We start from the raw sequence: 27,800 nt of genomic DNA, 5'->3' as shown, positions 1-27,800 counted from the left end.
CGACGATCGACGATATGGGAAGTGTGTAAAACATTCCATCATCTCCTACAAGACCAACCCACCTGCACTTCAATGTCCTGAGTTGTTGGGCCATCAGAGAACAAGCACTCTCCTGGACAATGTCGGCTCTGGCTTCGACCATATCGGAAGACTGTCCCAGCACCACGTATGACCCCAGACGGATTGAGACGCCGGGTTGCCATTGAGAAAGTACAGCCCATTCTCTCCTCCAATCTTCAGAGCTGAAGCAAAAGTTGTAACCAATCACACAGCTCAGTGTTAGATAACCTTATTGTGAACACATGTGTTACTTGTTCCCCAATACCTTCAAAATCAAAATGAACACATTATTTCCTAGACATTCAAATGAGACATACATGTGAACACATTATTTCCTAGATACTGAAACCACTCTGTCAGAAAGTAGAGTCAACCAATCTTAGGACTGGGATGCAAGTGTAGATTTAAAAGTGATTCTATTGAAAAACAAATCTTCAACTTGTCATTTACTGTAACCAGTATCAATACTAAAACTTGAATCATCAGAAGATGTCTCCCAGTTATCATTAATGCATCATAGAGATGACTAAGCATACATTGCCTGGGACTAGTGTAAGGGACACATTTGTTATGCTCTCGGTACAGAGGGAGATGTCATGATAGGTGTGTTTGTTCAAAGACGTATATTCACAAATTTTGATCAGGACACAAAATGCAAAAAAACCAAAAACCCAAAGAAAGAAAATGAAAACCAAGCCTTTAAAGAATTTCTTTTGGATAATAATATCCCCAAAAGATGATCAGTGCATTTAGTTCCATTTTTCAGTGAAAATTATTCTTGGTATTGTCAAGCAGGTTATCATAATTCTGAAGTGTTTGCTTTTCAAACCAGCCCCACCGACACCCCACTTGTCATCGTCTTAGTTGAGACTCTGAACATAATGTACATTTGCCATTAACATTGAATGTTATTTGTGTTGTGCTCCTGTGCTGGTGACACAATCTAACTGATGTTTTATACAGGTAGACTTCAAAAGAGTCCTGTCAAACAGTGAGAGTTGAACAAATCTACCGTGTGTGCTCTTTACCTGTTTCTCACATTGAAAGTAAATATAACACTATCTCTGTTAAAAGAAAAATATCAAGAATTCTTTTTTTGATGACCTGCAAAAACATTAGGAGCACCTTTGCACGTTATTCTGGAAAAATTGGGGCAAGTCAAGCACATTATCAATCTTCACGAAGTTTAAGTCGACATCAAACCAGTATTCAGGAATTTATTTTGCATCACCTTACTCACATCACTTAAACACGTTCACAAGATATATCCGCTAAAATCAAAGTTGATTGAACAATTGAGACTATATCATGAGTATATATTTGTTTCAGCAGTATTACAGCTGTATGATGATGTTTGTAAACAAATCGAGTCTGGACCAGACAATCCAGTGATTGTCACCATGCGATACGAAGACAGAGTTTAAAACAAACTCACTCATAACACACTGACAGATACAACAAACTGCATTGTTACCTCGCCATGAAACAGTGGATAGATTGTCAAGAATGTATATCCCCTCAGAAGTAATCACTAGGTGGGAATGAATGAGTAAGAGAGTGAGTATTGTTGAATGATGTTGGAACAGCAGTTCTGTGATATCATGACAGGTCTGCTTGATGTGGGAGGGAAGCCTGGAGTTATACAGGAGTTTACCAGTCTGGTGAAACTAATTAGCATGACAATGGTGATGACAAACCATGAAACAGGTATTAACAGGTATCAAACTCATCATCTCCTAACAAAGGAAATTGTATTAAACACATATGATGTTATATTTTGGAGATATATTGCAGAATTAAGGTCTTGGTGAAATACACTAAAACATGTCGTCCATATCTTGACAAGCAAATTATCTTGCTTTGAATTAAGCACAAAGTACATACAAAATAAATCAATCTGCAAATGCAACCAATCACGAATCCTGACATGTTGTTGCACTGACACTCTGAATGTAGCTGATGAGAAACATGTATAGTAGATTGTACCTGGTGTCGTCTCGTCTCAGATTTTCAGTGATCCGTTCACGTAACTTTCCCCACTGTTTCACTTCTAAATGCTTCAACTGATAGTCAAGACTGATTATTCTCCTCCATTGATGCTTGGTACACAAATACTGATGGTTGAAGTCCAACTTATATTAATATCTGAATATTCCTTCCAATGTTACCACATAGTGTGGTTTGCTGAAACAAGAGCGGCATAGTGCACTTGGGTTCATCTATTTAAGGTATCACACTGCATCTTAGTCCCATACATTCACAATATATAGTCAATAAGTCATTCTGTTCACTCAAACAGTGTAACAGATATTTTCAACTTAAGGCAATCAACAAACATCTTTGAATCTTTCTCAGTTTTAAATCATGTAAACTTCTGTTTTGTAATGCTGACAAAAAGGTGCCATAATCTGGGGACAGAACCAACTTGCACGCAACAATTAGTGAACCAATCAGTGTTTAGTCAGGTGGGAGAAGTCCCTTTGAAGTTCCCTGATGCCAGCAATCTGCCCAACAGTGTTAGAACCATGAAGGACAACGGCCATCATCCTTTTTGACTTGTTCTGCTTACTAATTGATTCTCCTATATTGTGTTGTACATCACATAGGTGCTAAAACACTTGATGTTCTGTTTGACCGCCTGAGAAGGGTGACCCATGGTCACGTTGAAAGAGTCGGTGTGAGGTGTACAGAACAGTGCTCTGTTGTATACCGTACATCATTCTCTCCCGGAACCTTTCAGTAATATATTATTGTTTGCATCTCTAATCCAAAGGAATGTGTTTGATCATTAAACAGTTTTTGTGTACGATCTGTCCACTGCGGTATACATATATCACTGTGGTGACGCAATATGTGCCCACTGTCACAGGTATAGACATATGATACAATATGTGTCCACTGTGGTATACTGACATGATGAAATATGTGTCCACTGTGGTATACTGACATGATGCAATATGTGTCCACAGTGGTATACTGACATGATGCAATATGTGTCCACTGTGGTATACTGACATGATGCAATATGTGTCCTCTGTGGTATACTGACATGATGCAATATGTGTCCACTGTGGTATACTGACATGATGCAATATGTGTCCACTGTGGTATACTGACATGATGCAATATGTGTCCACTGTGGTATACTGACATGATGCAATATGTGTCCACTGTGGTATAACCATGTGATGCAATATGTGTCCACTGTGGTATACTGAAATGATGCAATATGTGTCCACTGTGGTATACTGACATGATGCAATATGTGTCCACTGTGGTATACTGACATGATGCAATATGTGTCCACTATGGTATACTGAAATGATGCAATATGTGTCCACTGTGGTATACTGACATGATGCAATATGTGTCCACTGTGGTATACTGACATGATGCAATATGTGTCCACTGTGGTATAACCATGTGATGCAATATGTGTCCACTGTGGTATACTGACATGATGCAATATGTTTCCACTGTGGTATAACCATGTGATGCAATATGTGTCCACTGTGGTATACTGACATGATGCAATATGTGTCCACTGTGGTATACTGGCATAATGCAATATGTGTCCACTATGGGATACTGAAATGATGCAATATGTGTCCACTGTGGTATACTGACATGATGCAATATGTGTCCACTGTGGTATACTGACATGATGCAATATGTGTCCACTGTGGTATACTGACATGATGCAATATGTGTCCACTGTGGTATACTGACATGATGCAATATGTGTCCACTGTGGTATACTGACATGATGCAATATGTGTCCACTGTGGTATACTGACATGATGCAATATGTGTCCACTGTGGTATACTGACATGATGCAATATGTGTCCACTGTGGTATACTGACATGATGTAATATGTGTCCACTGTGGTATACTGACATGATGCAATATGTGTCCACTGTGGTATACTGACATGATGCAATATGTGTCCACTGTGGTATACTGACATGATGCAATATGTGTCCTCTGTGGTATACTGACATGATGCAATATGTGTCCACTGTGGTATATTGACATGATGTAATATGTGTCCACTGTGGTATACTGACATGATGCAATATGTGTCCACTGTGGTATACTGACATGATGCAATATGTGTCCACTGTGGTATACTGACATGATGCAATATGTCATTCAATAATACATGATCAGTGAAGAAGGCATCCTATATGTGACTGTGGAGTTTTACTGACAACTGCACACTGGCAGAGGTTCAAAATGAAAGTAAGTCCGGGAGCTAAGTGCTGAGCTAGCACAAGGCAGCGTCATCAAGTGCTTGGAAAAATTCTGTTGATTGACGTGAGGGAAGGCATTTCAAATAAAGAGCATGTGCCTTAACATTATGAAAACATACCTTTTTGATGGCAAGATGGAAGAAGATGTATACATTTTAAACATTAATCTGATATTGTAGTTGCTTTCAATATTAAACAAATATACATAGTTTAAAGAAGATTCACATACATGTATGGTTCATGTTATATAGATTTACATTCTGTACAAATACAGCATTTACTTACAGCAAATATTGATTCGCTTAACAAATACTTGCATATTTATCTGAAAAGCCATTTAATTCAATTGCTGTAGAGAGAACTAATGCTCTATTCAAAGCTAACAAATATCTGGCATAAAGGCTAAAAGACAGTACAAATGTTCTGTTCAACACTGTTGCATGTCTGCCATAGTGGCTTCGGATAGAAATAATGTTCTCTTCAACACAGTCAAATATCTGCAATAAAGGCTTTAGATTGAACGAATGGCCTCTTCAGCACTGTTAAATGTCTGTAATCGAGGCTTCAGATTGAACTTATGCTCTGTTCAGCACTGTTAAATGTCTATAATAGATGCTTCAAATTGAACTAATGCTCTGTTCGGCACTGTTGAATGTCTGCCATAAAAGCTTTAGATTGAACTAATGCTCTGTTCGGCACTAATAAATGTCTGTAATCAAGGCTTCAGATTGAACTTATGCTCTGTTCAGCACTGTTAAATGTCTGTAATAAAAGCTTTAGATTGAACTAATGCGCTGTTCAGTTGATGGTGTGACGGGGTAAGGGTATAATAAGGTCAGGGTGAGATCAGGGACAGAGTGTGACAGTGTCAGTGTTTCAGGGGGAGCTAGTTGGCCAGAGTTTGTCAGAGTCATGGTGTGACATGGTCAGGGTATGAGGGGGACAGAGAGTGACAGGCCAGGGTCTGTCAGAGTCATGGTGTGACATGGTCAGGGTATGAGGGGGACAGAGAGTGACAGGCCAGAGTCTGTCAGAGTCATGGTGTGACATGGTCAGGGTATGAGGGGGACAGAGAGTGACAGGCCAGGGTCTGTCAGAGTCATGGTGTGACATAGTCAGGGTATGAGGGGGACAGAGAGTGACAGGCCAGGGTCTGTCAGAGTCATGGTGTGACATAGTCAGGGTATGAGGGGGACAGAGAGTGACAGGCCAGGGTCTGTCAGAGTCATGGTGTGACATAGTCAGGGTATGAGGGGACAGAGAGTGACAGGCCAGAGTTTGTCAGAGTCATGGTGTGACATGGTCAGGGTATGAGGGGGACAGAGAGTGACAGGCCAGGGTCTGTCAGAGTCATGGTGTGACATGGTCAGGGTATGAGGGGGACAGAGAGTGACAGGCCAGGGTCTGTCAGAGTCATGGTGTGACATAGTCAGGGTATGAGGGGGACAGAGAGTGACAGGCCAGGGTCTGTCAGAGTCATGGTGTGACATAGTCAGGGTATGAGGGGACAGAGAGTGACAGGCCAGAGTTTGTCAGAGTCATGGTGTGACATGGTCAGGGGTATGAGGGGACAGAGAGTGACAGGCCAGGGTCTGTCAGAGTCATGGTGTGACATGGTCAGGGGTATGAGGGGGACAGAGAGTGACAGGCCAGAGTTTGTCAGAGTCATGGTGTGACATGGTCAGGGTATGAGGGGACAGAGAGTGACAGGCCAGGGTCTGTCAGAGTCATGGTGTGACATGGTCAGGGTATGAGGGGACAGAGAGTGACAGGCCAGGGTCTGTCAGAGTCATGGTGTGACATGGTCAGGGGTATGAGGGGGGGACAGAGTGACAGGCCAGGGTCTGTCAGAGTCATGGTGTGACATGGTCAGGGTATGAGGGGGACAGAGAGTGACAGGCCAGGGTCTGTCAGTCATGGTGTGACATAGTCAGGGTATGAGGGGACAGAGAGTGACAGGCCAGGGTCTGTCAGAGTCATGGTGTGACATAGTCAGGGGTATGAGGGGGACAGAGAGTGACAGGCCAGGGTCTGTCAGAGTCATGGTGTGACATAGTCAGGGGTATGAGGGGGGACAGAGAGTGACAGGCCAGGGTCTGTCAAGAGTCATGGTGTGACATGGTCAGGGTATGAGGGGACAGAGTGACAGGCCAGGGTCTGTCAGAGTCATGGTGTGACATGGTCAGGGGTATGAGGGGGACAGAGAGTGACAGGCCAGGGTCTGTCAGAGTCATGGTGTGACATGGTCAGGGTATGAGGGGGACAGAGAGTGACAGGCCAGGGTCTGTCAGAGTCATGGTGTGACATAGTCAGGGTATGAGGGGGACAGAGAGTGACAGGCCAGGGTCTGTCAGAGTCATGGTGTGACATGGTCAGGGTATGAGGGGGACAGAGAGTGACAGGCCAGGGTCTGTCAGAGTCATGGTGTGACATGGTCAGGGTATGAGGGGACAGAGAAGTGACAGGCCAGGGTCTGTCAGAGTCATGGTGTGACATAGTCAGGGTATGAGGGGGACAGAGAGTGACAGGCCAGGGTCTGTCAGAGTCATGGTGTGACATGGTCAGGGTATGAGGGGACAGAGAGTGACAGGCCAGGGTCTGTCAGAGTCATGGTGTGACATGAGTCAGGGGTATGAGGGGGACAGAGAGTGACAGGCCAGGGTCTGTCAGAGTCATGGTGTGACATGAGTCAGGGTATGAGGGGGACAGAGAGTGACAGGCCAGGGTCTGTCAGAGTCATGGTGTGACATAGTCAGGGTATGAGGGGGACAGAGAGTGACAGGCCAGGGTCTGTCAGAGTCATGGTGTGACATAGTCAGGGTATGAGGGGGACAGAGAGTGACAGGCCAGGGTCTGTCAGAGTCATGGTGTGACATAGTCAGGGTATGAGGGGGACAGAGAGTGACAGGCCAGGGTCTGTCAGGAGTCATGGTGTGACATAGTCAGGGGTATGAGGGGACAGAGAGTGACAGGCCAGGAGTCTGTCAGAGTCATGGTGTGACATGGTCAGGGTATGAGGGGACACAGAGAGTGACAGGCCAGAGTTTGTCAGAGTCATGGTGTGACATAGTCAGGGTATGGGGGGACAGAGAGTGACAGGCCAGGGGTCTGTCAGAGGTCATGGTGTGAGGGGACGAGATGACAGGCCAGGGTCTGTCAGGTATGGGGTGACATGGAGGGGTGACAGGCCAGAGAGTGACAGGCCAGGGTCTGTCAGAGTCACATAGTCAGGGTATGAGGGGGGACAGAGAGTGACAGGCCAGGGTCTGTCAGAGTCATGGTGTGACATAGTCAGGGTATGAGGGGGACAGAGAGTGACAGGCCAGGGTCTGTCAGAGTCATGGTGTGACATAGTCAGGGTATGAGGGGGGACAGAGTGGCAGGCCAGGGTCTGTCAGGGTCTGGTGTGACATAGTCAGGGGTATGAGGGGACAGAGAGTGACAGGCCAGGGTCTGTCAGGAGTCATGGTGTGACATAGTCAGGGGTATGAGGGGACAGAGAAGTGACAGGCCAGGGTCTGTCAGAGTCATGGTGTGACATAGTCAGGGTATGAGGGGACAGAGAGTGACAGGCCAGGGTCTGTCAGGAGTCATGGTGTGACATGGTCAGGGGTATGAGGGGACAGAGAGTGACAGGCCAGGGTCTGTCAGAGTCATGGTGTGATGAGACAGGTAGCATGGTCAGGGTATGAGGGGGGACAGAGTGACAGGCCAGGGTCTGTCAGAGTCATGGTGTGACATAGTCAGGGTATGAGAGGGACAGAGAGTGACAGGCCAGGGTCTGTCAGAGTCATGGTGTGACATAGTCAGGTATGAGTCAGGGTATGAGGGGACAGAGAGTGACAGGCCAGGGTCTGTCAGAGTCATGGTGTGACATGGTCAGGGTATGAGGGGGACAGAGAGTGACAGGCCAGGGTCTGTCAGAGTCATGGTGTGACATAGTCAGGGTATGAGGGGGACAGAGAGTGACAGGCCAGGGTCTGTCAGAGTCATGGTGTGACATAGTCAGGGTATGAGGGGACAGAGAGAGTGACAGGCCAGGGTCTGTCAGAGTCATCAGTCAATGACATAGTCAGGGTATGGAGGGACATGACAGGCCAGGGTCTGTCAGAGTCATGGTGTGACATAGTCAGGGGTATGAGGGGGACAGAGAGTGACAGGCCAGGGTCTGTCAAGAGTCATGGTGTGACATAGTCAGGGTATGAGGGGGACAGAGAGTGACAGGCCAGGGTTCTGTCAGAGTCTCTGTCAGAGTCATGGTGTGACATAGTCAGGGTATGAGGGGGACAGAGAGTGACAGGCCAGGGTCTGTCAGAGTCATGGTGTGACATGGTCAGGGTATGAGGGGGACAGAGAGTGACAGGCCAGGGTCTGTCAGAGTCATGGTGTGACATGGTCAGGGTATGAGGGGGACAGAGAGTGACAGGCCAGGGTCTGTCAGAGTCATGGTGTGACATAGTCAGGGTATGAGGGGGACAGAGAGTGACAGGCCAGGGTCTGTCAGAGTCATGGTGTGACATGGTCAGGATGTGATCTAGTCAGGGGCAGGATGTGATCTAGTCAGGGGCAGGGGCAGGGTGTGATCTACCGTATATGACCGTCTATAAGCCGAATTTTGAGGACCATAAAAAGCAGTCTGTAGAAGGGGGTCGTTTTATCCATGGGTTACGCTTTCGTCAAACTTTTTTCCAGGGGTAAGAAAACAAAGTCAGGGGCAGGGTGTGATCAAGTCAGGGGCAGGGTGTGATCTAGTCAGGGGCAGGGTGTGATCTAGTCAGGGGCAGGGTGTGATCAAGTCAGGGGCAGGGTGTGATCTAGTCAGGGGCAGGGTGTGATCTAGTCAGAGTGAGACAGGGGCAGGGTGTGTCAGGGTTTGTCAGGGTTAGGGTGAGGGGTCAGTGTTGTCAACGTGAAGGTGTGTCAACGGGGGCATTGAGTATGTGGGTGGTGGTGGCGGTCATTTCACAATATAGTGCAATACACAGTTTGGACATTCTTTTCTAATCACACATGGTGAACCACTGAGATGTTTACATGCTAGGCACATGAGTATGTCACACCGGACCAGTGAGAAACGTAGCATGGTGATATTTGGATAGATGAACAGAGCGGCTATACGTGAGGTGTGATCCTAACAAATTCGCAACTTGTCATATGCTTACAATTAGGCTGTACTGTTTACACAGAAGACAGTGAAACCGAAGCCGTCAGTCAGTATTTGGTGTGGGGGAGTAAATACCACCCAGCTGGTATATGAAGTTTTCATAAGGAAGGCTCATGAGGAACCATCATATTTAGATAAACATATCTTCACAGTGGTCTCATATTAACCAAGTGTCACTGATGAAACAGGTGTGGAAGCATCTTCAGTGTTGGAGGTACACATGGTAGTCAGGGAGGGAGTTCCACACACTGATATTGGCAATATGAGATATTCCATAGATAAATATTACTTAGAAAACCAATTACTCCAGATTTGGATGCTACTGGACAGCCTAGTGGTTCAGGACACACATGAATATCCACAGAGTTGTATTTTTACAAGGCACTCCACACTAGGGATGTCCATCAGTGTAGTGTGCTCTTGTGTTGACAATAGCTCTTCTTAAATATTGGGAGGCATAGTTCCAGCAGTTCATACAAACAAGAAACTTTCTCCTTAAGGAAACGTATGAAATAGACCATACTAGTAGTTCCTTGAAAGTTTTGTCTTATCTTTTTAAAAGAACAATAAAAATGTGACTTATTGACACTTGATATCATATGATCTAATATCAACAGATTCGTTGTTAAATTGTCCCGATTGCTCATATAGTTAGTCTTCAACATAGCCTACAGGACAGTCTCTGCTCTCCACCAGGAAGTCCTGACTACAGGGATGCTGCTGATGTGCAGCTGTGTATGTATGCTCTGCCTAACATGTATGTATGCTCTGCCTAACATGTATGTATGCTCTGCCTAACATGTATGTATGCTCTGCCTAACATGTATGTATGCTCTGCCTAACATGTATGTATGCTCTGCCTAACATGTATGTATGCTCTGCCTAACATGTATGTATGCTCTGCCTAACATGTATGTATGCTCTGCCTAACATGTATGTATGCTCTGCCTAACATGTATGTATGCTCTGCCTAACATGTATGGCCTCTGCCTAACATGCATATATGCTCTGTATGCTCTGCCCTCTGCCTAACATGTATGTATGCTCTGCCTAACATGTATGTATGCTCTGCCTAACATGTGTATGCTCTAACATGCTGTATGCTCTGCCTAACATGTATGTATGCTCTGCCTAACATGTATGTATGCTCTGCCTAACATGTATGTATGCTCTGCTGTATGTATGCTGTATGTATGCTCTGCCTAACATGTATGTATGCTCTGCCTAACATGTATGTATGCTCTGCCTAACATGTATGTATGCTCTGCCTAACATGTATGTATGCTCTGCCTAACATGTATGTATGCTCTGCCTAACATGTATGTATGCTCTGCCTAACATGTATGTATGCTCTGCCTAACAGAGTCGACACCACAAAGGCTAAGTTGCCATACAAAAATCCTTTCCAGCATATTTCAGGGGGGGGGATTTCTTCAAAGAGGCATGTGATGATGTACTTCAGTCTTCATTCTAATGAGCATTGCATATTTGCCTGGCTGTGAGGGAGTCCTGCCCTCTCTGATCAGTGTAAGGTTACCTGTATCTGGTTGTTTTGCAGAAAGCTATATCTCTAAACTAGAAATCCCTTGTTTGAAACAATGGAAAATATAATTGTGGCTTTTCACAGGTCACGCAAACCATAGTAAGAATATTTTACACACAAGTCTGAAAAATTGTAACACCCATGTGTTGTGCAAGGATGGTGAAAAATGTTGTAACCTTTCACAAGACGGTGCTTAAAAGTGAGGAGTTTCATCCATGTCATATACTGGCGTAGGAGGGAGATGGTTGAAAGTGTATTGAGTTCAGTGTATCAGAGAGGAGACTGGTCACTGGAAGGTCATGAGCAGTGAACAGTTGTTTATAAATTCATGTTTGTATCAATGATTTTAGTACTAAGAAGCTGCAATGAATCTGCATCCTAAGTGATATATGCTTACAAGAAGACCTGAGGCATATGGAACACAATCTGGATAATTGTTGTTTGTCCGCATTCTGTCCTACTGATATTACTTAAATATGCCTCCTCAACTACACACAACTATCAGACTGAATGTCCTGCAGTCCGCATCAACACATCAATACCAGAGATTTATCAGTTCTGACTCCCTGCCACACAGACTCCAGCATCAAGACAGTTCAACACATCAATACCAGAGATTTATCAGTTCTGACTCCCTGCCACACAGACTCCAGCATCAAGGCAGTTCAACACATCAATACCAGAGATTTATCAGTTCTGACTCCCTGCCACACAGACTCCAGCATCAAGACAGTTCAACACATCAATACCAGAGATTTATCAGTTCTGACTCCCTGCCACACAGACTCCAGCATCAAGGCAGTTCAACACATCAATACCAGAGATTTATCAGTTCTGACTCCCTGCCACACAGACTCCAGCATCAAGACAGTTCAACACATCAATACCAGAGATTTATCAGTTCTGACTCCCTGCCACACAGACTCCAGCATCAAGACAGTTCAACACATCAATACCAGAGATTTATCAGTTCTGACTCCCTGCCACACAGACTCCAGCATCAAGGCAGTTCAACACATCAATACCAGAGATTTATCAGTTCTGACTCCTGCCACACAGACTCCAGCATCAAGACAGTTCAACACATCAATACCAGAGATTTATCAGTTCTGACTCCTGCCACACAGACTCCAGCATCAAGACAGTTCAACACATCAATACCAGAGATTTATCAGTTCTGACTCCCTGCCACACAGACTCCAGCATCAAGACAGTTCAACACATCAATACCAGAGATTTATCAGTTCTGACTCCTGCCACACAGACTCCAGCATCAAGACAGTTCAACACATCAATACCAGAGATTTATCAGTTCTGACTCCCTGCCACACAGACTCCAGCATCAAGGCAGTTCAACACATCAATACCAGAGATTTATCAGTTCTGACTCCTGCCACACAGACTCCAGCATCAAGACAGTTCAACACATCAATACCAGAGATTTATCAGTTCTGACTCCCTGCCACACAGACTCCAGCATCAAGGCAGTTCAACACATCAATACCAGAGATTTATCAGTTCTGACTCCTGCCACACAGACTCCAGCATCAAGACAGTTCAACACATCAATACCAGAGATTTATCAGTTCTGACTCCCTGCCACACAGACTCCAGCATCAAGACAGTTCAACACATCAATACCAGAGATTTATCAGTTCTGACTCCTGCCACACAGACTCCAGCATCAAGACAGTTCAACACATCAATACCAGAGATTTATCAGTTCTGACTCCTGCCACACAGACTCCAGCATCAAGGCAGTTCAACACATCAATACCAGAGATTTATCAGTTCTGACTCCTGCCACACAGACTCCAGCATCAAGACAGTTCAACACATCAATACCAGAGATTTATCAGTTCTGACTCCCTGCCACACAGACTCCAGCATCAAGACAGTTCAACACATCAATACCAGAGATTTATCAGTTCTGACTCCTGCCACACAGACTCCAGCATCAAGGCAGTTCAACACATCAATACCAGAGATTTATCAGTTCTGACTCCTGCCACAGACTCCAGCATCAAGGCAGTTCAACACATCAATACCAGAGATTTATCAGTTCTGACTCCCTGCCACACAGACTCCAGCATCAAGGCAGTTCAACACATCAATACCAGAGATTTATCAGTTCTGACTCCCTGCCACACAGACTCCAGCATCAAGACAGTTCAACACATCAATACCAGAGATTTATCAGTTCTGACTCCCTGCCACACAGACTCCAGCATCAAGGCAGTTCAACACATCAATACCAGAGATTTATCAGTTCTGACTCCCTGCCACACAGACTCCAGCATCAAGGCAGTTCAACACATCAATACCAGAGATTTATCAGTTCTGACTCCCTGCCACACAGACTCCAGCATCAAGACAGTTCAACACATCAATACCAGAGATTTATCAGTTCTGACTCCTGCCACACAGACTCCAGCATCAAGGCAGTTCAACACATCAATACCAGAGATTTATCAGTTCTGACTCCCTGCCACACAGACTCCAGCATCAAGACAGTTCAACACATCAATACCAGAGATTTATCAGTTCTGACTCCCTGCCACACAGACTCCAGCATCAAGGCAGTTCAACACATCAATACCAGAGATTTATCAGTTCTGACTCCTGCCACACAGACTCCAGCATCAAGGCAGTTCAACACATCAATACCAGAGATTTATCAGTTCTGACTCCCTGCCACACAGACTCCAGCATCAAGGCAGTTCAACACATCAATACCAGAGATTTATCAGTTCTGACTCCTGCCACACAGACTCCAGCATCAAGGCAGTTCAACACATCAATACCAGAGATTTATCAGTTCTGACTCCCTGCCACACAGACTCCAGCATCAAGGCAGTTCAACACATCAATACCAGAGATTTATCAGTTCTGACTCCTGCCACACAGACTCCAGCATCAAGGCAGTTCAACACATCAATACCAGAGATTTATCAGTTCTGACTCCTGCCACACAGACTCCAGCATCAAGACAGTTCAACACATCAATACCAGAGATTTATCAGTTCTGACTCCTGCCACACAGACTCCAGCATCAAGGCAGTTCAACACATCAATACCAGAGATTTATCAGTTCTGACTCCCTGCCACACAGACTCCAGCATCAAGGCAGTTCAACACATCAATACCAGAGATTTATCAGTTCTGACTCCTGCCACAGACTCCAGCATCAAGACAGTTCAACACATCAATACCAGAGATTTATCAGTTCTGACTCCCTGCCACACAGACTCCAGCATCAAGGCAGTTCAACACATCAATACCAGAGATTTATCAGTTCTGACTCCTGCCACACAGACTCCAGCATCAAGGCAGTTCAACACATCAATACCAGAGATTTATCAGTTCTGACTCCTGCCACACAGACTCCAGCATCAAGGGCAGTTCAACACATCAATACCAGAGATTTATCAGTTCTGACTCCCTGCCACACAGACTCCAGCATCAAGGCAGTTCAACACATCAATACCAGAGATTTATCAGTTCTGACTCCCAAGGCCACACAGACTCCAGCATCAAGACAGTTCAACACATCAATACCAGAGATTTATCAGTTCTGACTCCTGCCACACAGACTCCAGCATCAAGGCAGTTCAACACATCAATACCAGAGATTTATCAGTTCTGACTCCTGCCACACAGACTCCAGCATCAAGACAGTTCAATACATCAATACCAGAGATTTATCAGTTCTGACTCCCTGCCACACAGACTCCATCCATCAAGGCAGTTCAACAGAGACATCAAGGCAGTTCAACACAGATTTATCAGTTCTGACTCCCTGCCACAGAGACTCCAGCATCAAGACAGTTCAACACATCAATACCAGAGATTTATCAGTTCTGACTCCCTGCCACAGAGACTCCAGCATCAAGGCAGTTCAACACATCAATACCAGAGATTTATCAGTTCTGACTCCCTGCCACACAGACTCCACCATCAAGGCAGTTCAACACATCAATACCAGAGATTTATCAGTTCTGACTCCCTGCCACACAGACTCCAGCATCAAGACAGTTCAACACATCAATACCAGAGATTTATCAGTTCTGACTCCCTGCCACACAGACTCCAGCATCAAGACAGTTCAACACATCAATACCAGAGATTTATCAGTTCTGACTCCCTGCCACACAGACTCCAGCATCAAGGCAGTTCAACACATCAATACCAGAGATTTATCAGTTCTGACTCCTGCCACACAGACTCCAGCATCAAGACAGTTCAACACATCAATACCAGAGATTTATCAGTTCTGACTCCCTGCCACACAGACTCCAGCATCAAGGCAGTTCAACACATCAATACCAGAGATTTATCAGTTCTGACTCCCTGCCACACAGACTCCAGCATCAAGACAGTTCAACACATCAATACCAGAGATTTATCAGTTCTGACTCCTGCCACACAGACTCCAGCATCAAGGCAGTTCAACACATCAATACCAGAGATTTATCAGTTCTGACTCCCTGCCACACAGACTCCAGCATCAAGGCAGTTCAACACATCAATACCAGAGATTTATCAGTTCTGACTCCCTGCCACACAGACTCCAGCATCAAGACAGTTCAACACATCAATACCAGAGATTTATCAGTTCTGACTCCTGCCACAGAGACTCCAGCATCAAGGCAGTTCAACACATCAATACCAGAGATTTATCAGTTCTGACTCCCTGCCACAGACTCCAGCATCAAGGCAGTTCAACACATCAATACCAGAGATTTATCAGTTCTGACTCCCTGCCACACAGACTCCAGCATCAAGGCAGTTCAACACATCAATACCAGAGATTTATCAGTTCTGACTCCCTGCCACAGAGACTCCAGCATCAAGACAGTTCAACACATCTCCTGCCACATCCAGCATCAAGGCAGTTCAACACATCAATACCAGAGATTTATCAGTTCTGACTCCCTGCCACACAGACTCCAGCATCAAGGCAGTTCAACACATCAATACCAGAGATTTATCAGTTCTGACTCCCTGCCACACAGACTCCAGCATCAAGACAGTTCAATACATCAATACCAGAGATTTATCAGTTCTGACTCCCTGCCACACAGACTCCAGCATCAAGACAGTTCAATACATCAATACCAGAGATTTATCAGTTCTGACTCCCTGCCACACAGACTCCACCGGGTGCAGGATACAGCCGCTACGCGGCAGTATGAAAGGATGACTGAAACTCAGTGACAGCGCCAAGTGTCCATGGAAGGGACAAGCATGTCATTCCCCACATACAACTGACAGTCAGCATTAAAACATTAGGAAATGTTTGTTGTCCAACGCTGCACCCAGCAACACTTACACCATATGCTATGGAATCTGGACCAATCGTGTGATAGCAAATCTTGACCAAAAATGAAACATACAACTTTATGGATGACAACTTCTTATTTATTGCATAGAGTACTGAGCAATGTACTGGAGCGGCGTTAATATGAGCCACTAGGCTTGTTCACCTATCAAAGTTTCTGCTTTGGCGAAATAAAAATATGTTTAAACCAGAATCACCCTACCCTACATCGGCAAAACCTCCCATCAAATCAGCAGACTACTAAAGCACCAAGAAGGCATCGACACCATCTTCACTGGCTCTGCAGCCCTCAGGACCATCCTCCAAGCCAATGGCCACAACCTACCCTCCAAAAGGCAGCCTCCCAAAGGAGTGATCTACAAGATTAATTGTGAATGTGGTGACTCCTATATTGGTGAAACCTCCCGTCCCGTTGATATCCGCATTAAAGAACATAAAACCTCAACAACAAAATCAGACAGCAAATCAGCCCTCTCCGATCACCATCAGAAATTCCCTACCCATCAAATCAAGTTTGACAAATTTGGAATCCTATCAACCAAGAATCAGGACTTCACAAAAAGAAAACTCTTGGAAGCCATCGAAATCCGCCGCCACAAACCTTTGATCAACAGAGACCAAGGATACTACATACCATCGGCCTATGAAGAACTAATCAAACTATAGACTCTATAAGCATCCAATCAGCTTGTTATTACAACTTAATCCCCCTTGTTTATTGGCTTCGTTCCCAGTCTCATTTGTTGTTTTTAGTCTCCCACTGGCCTCTCATAATTATGTACCAGTTGTTATTCAATTACATGTTGTTGTTAATGTTAATCTGTAGTTGTCAAAACATGCTATGTATATATACTCCTCTACATCTGGTTGTTTTCACTTTTAGCTTGATAACGATGTAAGAATCTACATCGAAATGTCGCTCTATGCAATAAATAAGAAGTTGTCATCCATAAAGTTGTATGTTTCATTTTTGAGTCACCAACTTCTAGAATGCCCATCAACCAACAAATCTTGACCAGACAATCCAGTGACACATTAGTGTATTGATATTTATTAGAAACTATGATAGCTACTTTGAAGAACTTCTGGAACACACACTGATTCTGCTAGAGTAAGTAGAAAACTAATGATGCCCTAATCTTCCATGTGGGTTTGATCCATATGTCCAACACTGTTTGCCTCAACAGAAGAAACAATCATCAAAACATGGAACAATAATTACCTGTTTACACATAACACATATCTCTCAATGCTGGAGTGTACATTTCACTTCACACCTGCAAGAGCTATGCCTTTGTCTAAAGATCATGAAGGAATCCTTCAACAGACAAACAGCTAGTAAGTGTTGTTCAATAAATCATGTCTTTGAAGCACTTCTTTCAGTTTTTTTCACTGTCATTTGTCTGCCACCTGAGGAATGTGAGGAAGTATGAATTATACCATGTTGAACTTTTGGTTTATATCCAGTATTTATACAATCAGCTCATATGACTGGCAGTCCAAACTCTCCTTTTGTTATTAATATACACTTATCAATATACATGGTCTATGTATGGCACAGTGTACGTTCAGATAATATCGTTTGGCTCGTGTTCGGTTCACTCTGATATTCGCTCTTCACCCATCCAAACGTTCCTGTGGTCTGGTGGAAGTTTTCATAGCAAACCATGACATTTTATGAAAAGATAAAAGACAAGGAGAAATATACATTAGCTGAGGGATTCATCTTACTGAGTGTATGTTGCAACAAGAGAGATATTAATGCAATATAAGGTCATTCCTGGAAGACATAATACATCTACAGGTAAAACGTCTTTATGACTTGTAACAACATTTCAGGGTGACTACATGACTGAGACGGAAGGAGCAACAGTGTCCACTAATGTTCATTGTCTTCGTATCCTTCCAGCTTCTGACTGCCTCTGATGACCAGCAGCTCGCCTGTTTCACTGTATTTGGTGAGAAGATGACAGGATATCATAAATATTGACTGCCTTTTTTCAGATACAACAGGTCAATTGCCTGAGTTGCTTCAACTGACTTTAGGAAATAGAATTTATTCCAGTCCCAATGATTTTTAATTACAGCTGATTTATATTCCTCTAGCCACACCCTCATTCAGAACGAGTGATGTCACTTGATTCAGTCTAAAGCATCACTGTTGTACAAGTTGTCGACATCTAATTGAGAACATTCTGGGGATCATGGGGGATACGTATTTGAATGAAGATTCTACGATGGTGTCAAACCTGGTTAGCACATGTTGGTAAACGATTTGTTGACTCAGGTAGACCTTTGATGTCCAGCATTTGCTTGGCAAGTGTTGTTTGATTCCGACCTGTCATGTGACGCATCTCGTATCACCCGACAGGAATGTTGGATTGATTGATTAGACAGCTGACTCAGCATTTTAGACAATTGAAGTAGTTTTTGGAATCAGGAATTCTTTCAAAAAGATTCTGTCATGTAGGTGTGCAAGAAGCATCATCAAAGTGAAATGCTTCAGAAGGAATTAATTACCAAAACCAACAAATACAATGTCACGTGCAGCTGTTTGCTGTATCGTTGTTTGTACCATGTTTGTATCCTGTTTGTATCCTGTTTGGCCATGTCAAAAGCAGGATGCAAACATCAGGTTGAAGAATGACCTGTTGAATCCCAAGCAAGTACTTAATCCTAATCTGTTCAAAGGCATTCATTAAAACCAAACCTAAACATAAAACAGTCAATATTTATCAAGGCCTATGAACATGCCTCCTATGGAATATCGTAACTTTTAATCAGGAATACCAAATTATTTATGATCAGTCCTACCACCAATGTACCATCACTTATGATCAGGCCTACCACCAATGTACCTTCACTTATGATCAGGCCCATCACCAATGTACCATCACTTATGATCAGGCCTACCACCAATGTACCATCACTTATCATCAGGCCCATCACCAATGTACCTCACTTATGATCAGGCCTACCACCAATGTACCTTCACTTATCATCAGGCCTACCACCAATGTACCTTTGTTTATGATCAGGCCTACCACCAATGTACCTTTGTTTATGATCAGGCCTACCACCAATGTACCATCACTTATGATCAGGCCTACCACCAATGTACATCATTCACTTATCATCAGGCCTACCACCACCACCAATGTACCTCACTTATCATCAGGCCTACCACCAATGTACCTTTGTTTATGATCAGGCCTACCACCAATGTACCTTTATTTATGATCAGGCCTACCACCAATGTACCTCACTTATGATCAGGCCTACCACCAATGTACCATCACTTATGATCAGGCCTACCACCAATGTACCTCACTTATCATCAGGCCTACCACCAATGTACCTTCATTTATGATCATTGCGATGCTCAGCAATTGTAGATAACAGGAATTCCTGCTAGGAATGGTTCCAGTGCATGCTGTATGGCGTTGATATTTTGACCCTGACGTCATGACGATGGATTATTTAGGATTTGAAAGACTTCGAGTATAACAGTGTGAGAACATATTGTCCTGTGACAGCCATGTAATGCTCAAGTTACCAAACCCTGTCACGGAAATGACTTAATCAAACAAGTGAGATAGCTAGCTTACACAGCCTATTTCAGAATTACTGATTATGTGTCCCAATTGGAACTGAAGAATAATGTGCCTTGGTTATCTAAAATTTACCTACATATAAGCTTTGTGGTTATCAATTACAAATACTGGTGATATTTGTCAGTTGTAAGAGAGATGAACCCTTAGCCAAACAATAATCCTTCAGGAAGATGTCACTTGCTTTTCATGAAACACCTTTTCATATTGTATATGTGGGTTGTGTATGATTCTGAACATCAAAGACGAAAAATCTCAAGAGGTCAAGAGTTAAATGAATGCAGAGAGAATCTCTATCTGTATGCGACAAGTCACCCGTAGATCTCCCTGATAGATACAGTAACCACACCCTTGATTGTGATGATCTACAGTATAAAACTTCCTTCAACCTGTCTAGAATCATCGACTGCTAATGAAACAAGACTGTTTGACTTGTACTTTGGACAGACTGTGTGGGTCATTTTTAAAATTTGAAGAATTCTGAATCAGAACCATGAACGGAACCAGTGCATCCAAATTCATAGATGTCCGCTGGAGGTGAAGTGATTGGATGACTGAGATCATCTAGCTTGGAGATACAAGTTATTGAGTCAAGCAAGGTTCCTTACCGAGGTAATTCCGACTTTTGGCCAACTCCGTGATGTTGATACTGCAGGCTCCAGATGGGATCTTGGTGATGACGTTGTACCCATACTTGTCCAGCTGTCGGCGAGTGAAGATCCCGGAGATGATCTGGCACGACTTGCCGTTACCACCGCAGATCCCACACTGGTCCACACTGGATCCGGACCCTGCGATGCCATCACACCCAATGTCCTGAAACACAGAAGAGACACCTTATACAAGTGGACAACCACGGTGACATGAGGACCTCAGTTAAGTTACATGTCAGTGTTGATTCTGTGTGTGAAGGTCAGTGTTGATTCTGTGTGTGAAGGTCAGTGTTAATTCTGTGTGTGAAGGTCAGTGTTGATTCTGTGTGTGAAGGTCAGTGTTAATTCTGTGTAGTGAAGGTCAGTGTTAATTCTGGGTGTGAATGTCTGTGTGCAGATATCAGTGTTAATTCAGTGTGTGAATGTCTGAGCTTATTCAGTTTGTGAATGTCAGTGTAAATTCAGGATGTGAATGTCAGTGTTAATTCAGTATGTGAATGTTAGTGTTAATTCAGGGTGTGAATGTCAGTTTTAGCACCGTTAACACTACTGAAAGAGTAAAATAACATCAAACAAGAAGACAAAGTCATCAATATCCCCCGCGATGGTAAAATACTCTTCATGAATATGTCAACTAGTTATGATTGTGTCACATGTTACATTGTTCCTCATGTAGATCTAACGAAAACATACATATGTAAACCATTCACATACTAGCATGCTTGTATCAACAATAGACTGCCTGAGTGCTTCCACGGTTTGATGTAATGACTGTTGATACTGGAAACAGAGTGGTACTGTTGATTTATGTTATTAGGTTCTTGAATACCCACAAAGTGGAATTAGAGTATTAAAAGGTTTTAAAGTTCTGCTCCGGATAGGAGCATTACCACCAGTTTCAGTCGAAGTCAAACTTGTTGCCATGGAGACGCAAACAAATATTTTAATCAGAAATCCAAAATTACCAAAAGGCACCATTTCACCACCAGACCTATCTATGTGCAAAGTTTGGTGAAGAAATATTTAATGTTTTTATGTTCTCCTCTGGAAAACACGTATTTGCATGGACGGACGGAGTCCAAAATAATATCCCCGCAAAATGCGTAACAAATGCATGTCAATGAGATCTTATGTTCAGACACCTATGTATTGAAAGGTATCTTAATGACACAAAACCTTGTTTATCTTGATGGTATGATATCCACTCTCTGGTTTAACACATTTCTGAGGTAACAGCTTTCTGGATTTACAAGTTTCTGGTTTAAAAGTTTCTGGTTTGATGAAGATTCTGGATTAAGACATTTCTGGTTTAACTGATCATGGTTGTTAATGCCATTTGATCATTGAGACAAGGCCAACATTCAATGTCTGAATTATGGTTTTTTCTTTTCCATTTAACCCATGACAACATGAGACACATGCTGTCTGGGATGATACACCATGTGGACTAACGAGTTTCTCCACACACTTTGTTCCCAAGAATTCCTGAAACAAACAGCTGAAAGTCTGTTGTCACCTATCAGACAGAATTAATCTTCAGGAGCAGGAATTCTTTGAAGAAATCCCACCCTGCCCGGTGGTTACAACGCGAGAATGTATCGTCCCACGTGTAGATGTATCATGTTCTGTCTGAGTGGACACAAAGGTATACTGAGGATTAAACCTGTTCCGTCTGTGACCATCAGCTTGCTGTACCACCTGTCGGTCAGCTTGACACACGGCTCTCAGTCAAGGGCTCTGCTGTCCATCCCATCATTGGGCTGTCCACTGTGTCAGACACCGGCAGGGTGGGAAAGATTCCCCTCAGGTACAACAGATGGATTTTATAATGCAATCAGATGACCTCCAAAATCCTGAGGTTTACAAAACATTACTAGTATGTGTTTCAAAATAAGAGCAAAAATGATGCCGCCTGAGCCATCTGACCTCAAAGTTCGAGAGCATGCATAATGTCATAAAGAAACTCCATGTGTGATAAAAAATGTACCAGACAAATTAATTATGACAATAAGATAACATCATGTGAACAAAAATTTGTCTGGGTTGTGACATTTTGATACAATAATTAATCTGCTTCATTATCAACCAACCGTTGAATATGATATCAAAATGTCAGCAATTGCAAGGATTGGTTCAGTTCATCACAAGCCCTCCTCTTATATAAGGATCCTAGGACACAATGTGGAACAGAACATAGTACGTTTGTGGCACAAGCAAACACCTAATGCAGTGGCCACCCTGTGACCACCGGTATAACAATATATAGACAAGGTCTCAGACATGGAACAAGCAACTCAAACTCCACACTAAACATTGCAAGAAAATACTGCTTCAGTAAATACCCCTTGAGTAAATATACTGGTTGCTACCGGTTCCTCATTGGTCTCATTCTTCTTAGCTATCAGAAGTGGACCGTGTTACATAAACATTTTCTATGTATCAAAGATGTTCACGAGAGTCTTCATGTTTTCATTTTAATCTCTTGCTGGATAAAATGGGAATATAAGATCTGAATGATGTTGTTCCATTGGTTTGCTGGTCTAGACAGGAACCCCAGCAAACTGATTAGACAAAACTGAAATATTTCACATGAAGGTTGAACATTCACTTAATAATACAGAACAATTACTTTACATATTTTTTTATCAAAATAAACAACACACCATCCAGTCATATTGCACATCTTAAGTCCAAACATTGATTGTCAGTCAGGTGGGAGTAATGGAGGAGAGGTGAGAAAAGTTCCTACTCTACTGCTGTGTTGGCTGAAGAGACTGTATCTGACCTGTTTGTTTGTTTCCACAGATGTTAAAAAAACTGTGTGTGAGGTAATTTGTAGTGTACACTCACGAACAAATAGTGACAATCCCTTAAAGCTTGGCTGTAGACACATGTGTTTTCTTAGTACTAATTACTAGTCATCAGCCTGCTCCCTGCCTAGTGTTTGAAAATACCTTCTTAAACACCAAACATCTCACAAACAACGCTTGTGTAAGGTTTCAAACTCCTTGTAGATATTTACCTTGTAAGTGAAGTGTTACTGAAGGAATTCTGTTAATTAATTTGCATTTAAATTGAGCTTTAAAACACAGTAATCCCACTTAACTGGCATATCTCTTTGCATATGTGTGTGTGTGTGTGTGTGTGTGTGTGTTTTGTGTGTGTGTTTGTGATTCAGAAAGAGAGGGAGAGCAAGAGATAGGATGATGGATACAATGTTGACAATATCCTTATATCAAGTAGATACAATCTAGATTAACAAGTAGATACATTATTGAAAATCTCTTCTTACAGGAGTAGATAAGAAGTTGACAGGTTCCTCTACAGCAGGTGGATACATGGCTGGAAACCCTCCTGTCACAGGTGGATATGTGATCTGAATACTGTATCTACATGTCTTCTCTACCCCTGTACACAATTAACACCCATAATCACATGTACATGTGACTCCACATATTCACAGCCAGTATTTGGGGCGCTACCTTGTATTGTTCAGTGTATGACAATATATAATCAAAAGTATCTCCATGAAGAGGATTAGAGAATGACACCTCTGGAATGGTCAGATTACCTGAGGCTGGGATCTGCTCCTGTCCCTGGACATATGTGCATGAAGTGTGTTGTTATGTGCGTTTGTTGACAATGTCTTGGATATAGACAGTGTATAATAAATGAGGCACATTATACTCCGGGAAGTCTGCATGGCTCTGAACCCTGACTTAAATAGCAGCTCATCTGAAGCCACACATGTTACTGATGCATGTTGGGTACAGCATCCTGTTACTCCTAGGTCAACAAACTAGTGTGGTATGTTACCTGTTTGTGGACTGGCAACACTTGCAGTTTGGCGGCGTGTTAGTCAGACTTGTGTCAATGTTGTGCCAACCTAGGACATATGAGTGAGTGCTTCATGCTGCTTCAATCACTACTCCAGCCACGCCATGGATGGGGAGATCCAGCATGGGATTATTGAACCCTTCTGGTGGACACCACTTACAATATATTACACTAGAATTGATTTGCAGCATTCAAATTTATATAAGATTTATTCCAGAACAATTATCACCTTTTTACCTCCATTTCATGCTTTAATATGAATTTTGATCAGACTAAAACTTGACATGCTTGATATTTAGGACTAAGAAATGTTTTGAAACTGGTTTTGAGAAAGACATCACATCTTGAGTCTTGTCATTGTCTGTTTGTGTTTACTCACTGGAGATTGTGGTGTCTTCATGTCACGGTATATTTCGACATGTCGCATGTTTGAGTTGCAGGAAAATGTATATATCTGCATTACATTTATAGTCTGTGTTGAGACAGATACACAAGTTATATTTTTAAACGATAATGTTTCAGCTGTAACATGCACATACATTGTTGTGCTAATGATGACGTAAGCATGAATGTTGACACAAGTTGTGGTTTTACTCTGTATTTCAGTGGTAAGGCATGCACTTCTGAAACTAAAGCCAGCAAACTAAAGAGAATGCACAAAATCTTTCTTTACATCTTTGTTTTCTTTATAACCAGGGGTGGCGGGGTAGCCTAGTGGTTAAAGCGTTCGCTCGTTACGCCATAGACCAGGGTTCGATTCCCCACATGGGTATAATGTGTGAAGCCCATTTATAGTGTCCCCTGCTGTTATATTGCTGGAATATTGCTAAAAGCAGCGTAAACCAAACTCACTTACTCACTCTTTATAACCGAGAAATATTCAGATTATAAAATTTCAGACAATAGCAGACAATATACAGTGAGGAAAACTTTGAAACTTTGTTTCATACACCATGGACCAATAAAGATCCAGGTTAGAATTGGTTATTGGCAATCCATGCTTGTCTCAAGAGGCAACTAACATATAACGGATCAGGTGGTCAGGTTTGCTGACTTGGTTGACACATGTCATCATATACCAATTACGCTGATCAAGCTCACAACGTCAATCACCGGATTGTCTGGTCCAGACTCGATTATTTAGCTGGAACATTACTCTGTGTGGTGTTAAACAACAAGTACACAGGCATGATAAACAGAATTGTTTATAAAGACATAAAGCAAACTTTTCAACTCAGTCATTCCAAGATGACCTAACAATTGTCAGTTGCTACAAGGCTACTACCTTAATTCAAACATAAGAAAACAGTGTGAAAGACCAAAGCCTGCTTTTACAAAAGGATTTTTATTTGCAGTGTGTATCATCCTGTCCCCTCTCACACACAGCCTTAACACTGTGGCTATGGAACAACAGCAAACCATTGTCGGAGATAGCAAATACACCATTGTGCAAAGTGATCGAGTCTATATGGTCCCGGCAATATAGTCCTTTAACTGATTCATCATGTAGTACAACATATCCCCACAGCCGTGTACAAAGTAAGGTTTGTCATGTCAAGTCATTAACATGCAATCGCCAGTACAAATCCTCGGATGGATCTCCTGGCTGAGAACAGGCTTGTATTGTTGTCAAAGAAAGGGTTTCGACATGGACCCAGTATTCTTCAACCTGATGTTGAAAGTGTCAGAAAAGTTAAACAAACTTCCGACAGAAATACAGGTGTGTTTTCAACTTTGTCACTGGGTGACTCATCGGAGATTTCTTTGTTGTGTAAGTCTGCAAATTTTGAGAGCTAGAGCATGTGTTGCTTTGAGTTGTTTCATGAGCTTTTTCCGGCCTCTAATGTTGTACTGTTGTACATTATGTCAATACAATGTATCAGTAAACCCCAAACATGTCCACGACAGAAATGATTCAGGCAATATCCCTGACTGAAACCATATAAACGCATATTTGGATGCTAAATCAGGTGAGATTTAAAACCTTCAAATCAAATCATTCCGGCAATGAAAGAACAAATTTCCATGTACATATCGCTCTTGCGTGTATGGGGCACACAATCAGAATGTATTAGACCACATTTCAACAAATAAAATTCCTTAACTTATCTTTGGACATGGTCCAAATAAAATATTTGGGTCTGGAAACCGATGAATTGGCTTATCTGAGCAAATACAGTAAAATAAATGTGAATGGACATTCTCACAGAAGAAGCTCATGACTGATGCCAAGTAAAATGTTTTTTCAAGAATTACGTTCAGCTGCAGGTCAAGGAGGCAAGTGCACTTGACTGGCAATCATAGACAAAGCTTGGGCAGAAATTACAAGGAATTCTAAAAACGTACAAAAATATCATCCCATTAACACACATAAGGGGTTTGATAATTGACTGCAGTCTGTGAATAAAGGTTGGTATCACACCTCAACCTCGGCAGTTATAGCATGGGGGCCTAGAAGATAAACCAGGTAAACCAGCCAGCAAACAACAGGTACTGGGGACCTGTAACATGATTAGCATGGGCTACTGGTAACCGGTAACATGACTAGCAAGGGGTACTGGGGACCTGTAACATGCCTAGCAAGGGGTACTGGGAACCTGTAACATGACTAGCAAGGGGTACTGGGGACCTGTAACATGACTAGCAAGGGGTACCGGGGACCTGTAACATGACTAGCAAGGGGTACTGGGGACCTGTAACATGACTAGCAAGGGGTACTGGGGACCTGTAGCATGACTAGCAAGGGGTACTGGGGACCTGTAACATGTAAGCAAGGGGTACTGGGGACCTGTAACATGACTAGCAAGGGGTACTGGGGACCTGTAACATGACTAGCAAGGGGCACTGGGGACCTGTAACATGACTAGCAAGGGATACTGGGGACCTGTAACATGACTAGCAAGAGGTACTGGGGACCTGTAACATGTAAGAAAGGGGCACTGGGGACCTGTAACATGACTAGCAAGGGGATACTGGGGACCTGTAACATGACTAGCAAGGGTACTGGGGACCTGTAACATGTAACTGGGGCACTGGGGACATGACTAGCAACATACTGGGGACAAGGGGGGTACTGGGGACCTGTAACATGACTAGCAAGGGGGCACTGGGGACCTGTAACATGTAAGCAAGGGGTACTGGGGACCTGTAACATGTAAGCAAGGGGCACTGGGGACCTGTAACATGACTAGCAAGGGGTACTGGGGACCTGTAACATGTAAGCAAGGGGTACTGGGGACCTGTAACATGTAAGCAAGGGAGTACTGGGGACCTGTAACATGACTAGAAAGGGGCACTGGGGACCTGTAACATGACTAGCAAGAGGGGACCTGTACT

The 27,800-nt window shown here is 43.2% G+C and overlaps 1 protein-coding gene across 1 annotated transcript in view; it reads right to left on the bottom strand.

Moving 5' to 3' along the window:
* Nucleotides 1-27,800, bottom strand: part of LOC124288946 (ADAMTS-like protein 4) — a 272,217-nt gene that overhangs the window by 45,271 nt on the left and 199,146 nt on the right. The window contains 3 exon segments of the mRNA XM_046725536.1: nt 63-194; nt 196-242; nt 20,583-20,790. Of these exon segments, the coding sequence (XP_046581492.1) occupies nt 63-194; nt 196-242; nt 20,583-20,790 (387 nt within the window).

The sequence above is a fragment of the Haliotis rubra genome, unplaced genomic scaffold (assembly GCF_003918875.1).
Source record: "Haliotis rubra isolate DU_JTF1 unplaced genomic scaffold, ASM391887v1 Scf43, whole genome shotgun sequence".
Classification (NCBI taxonomy): Eukaryota; Metazoa; Mollusca; class Gastropoda; order Lepetellida; family Haliotidae; genus Haliotis; species Haliotis rubra.
Note: the sequence above shows the minus strand (reverse complement) of the source record. Positions and strands in the feature narration are given on the sequence as shown.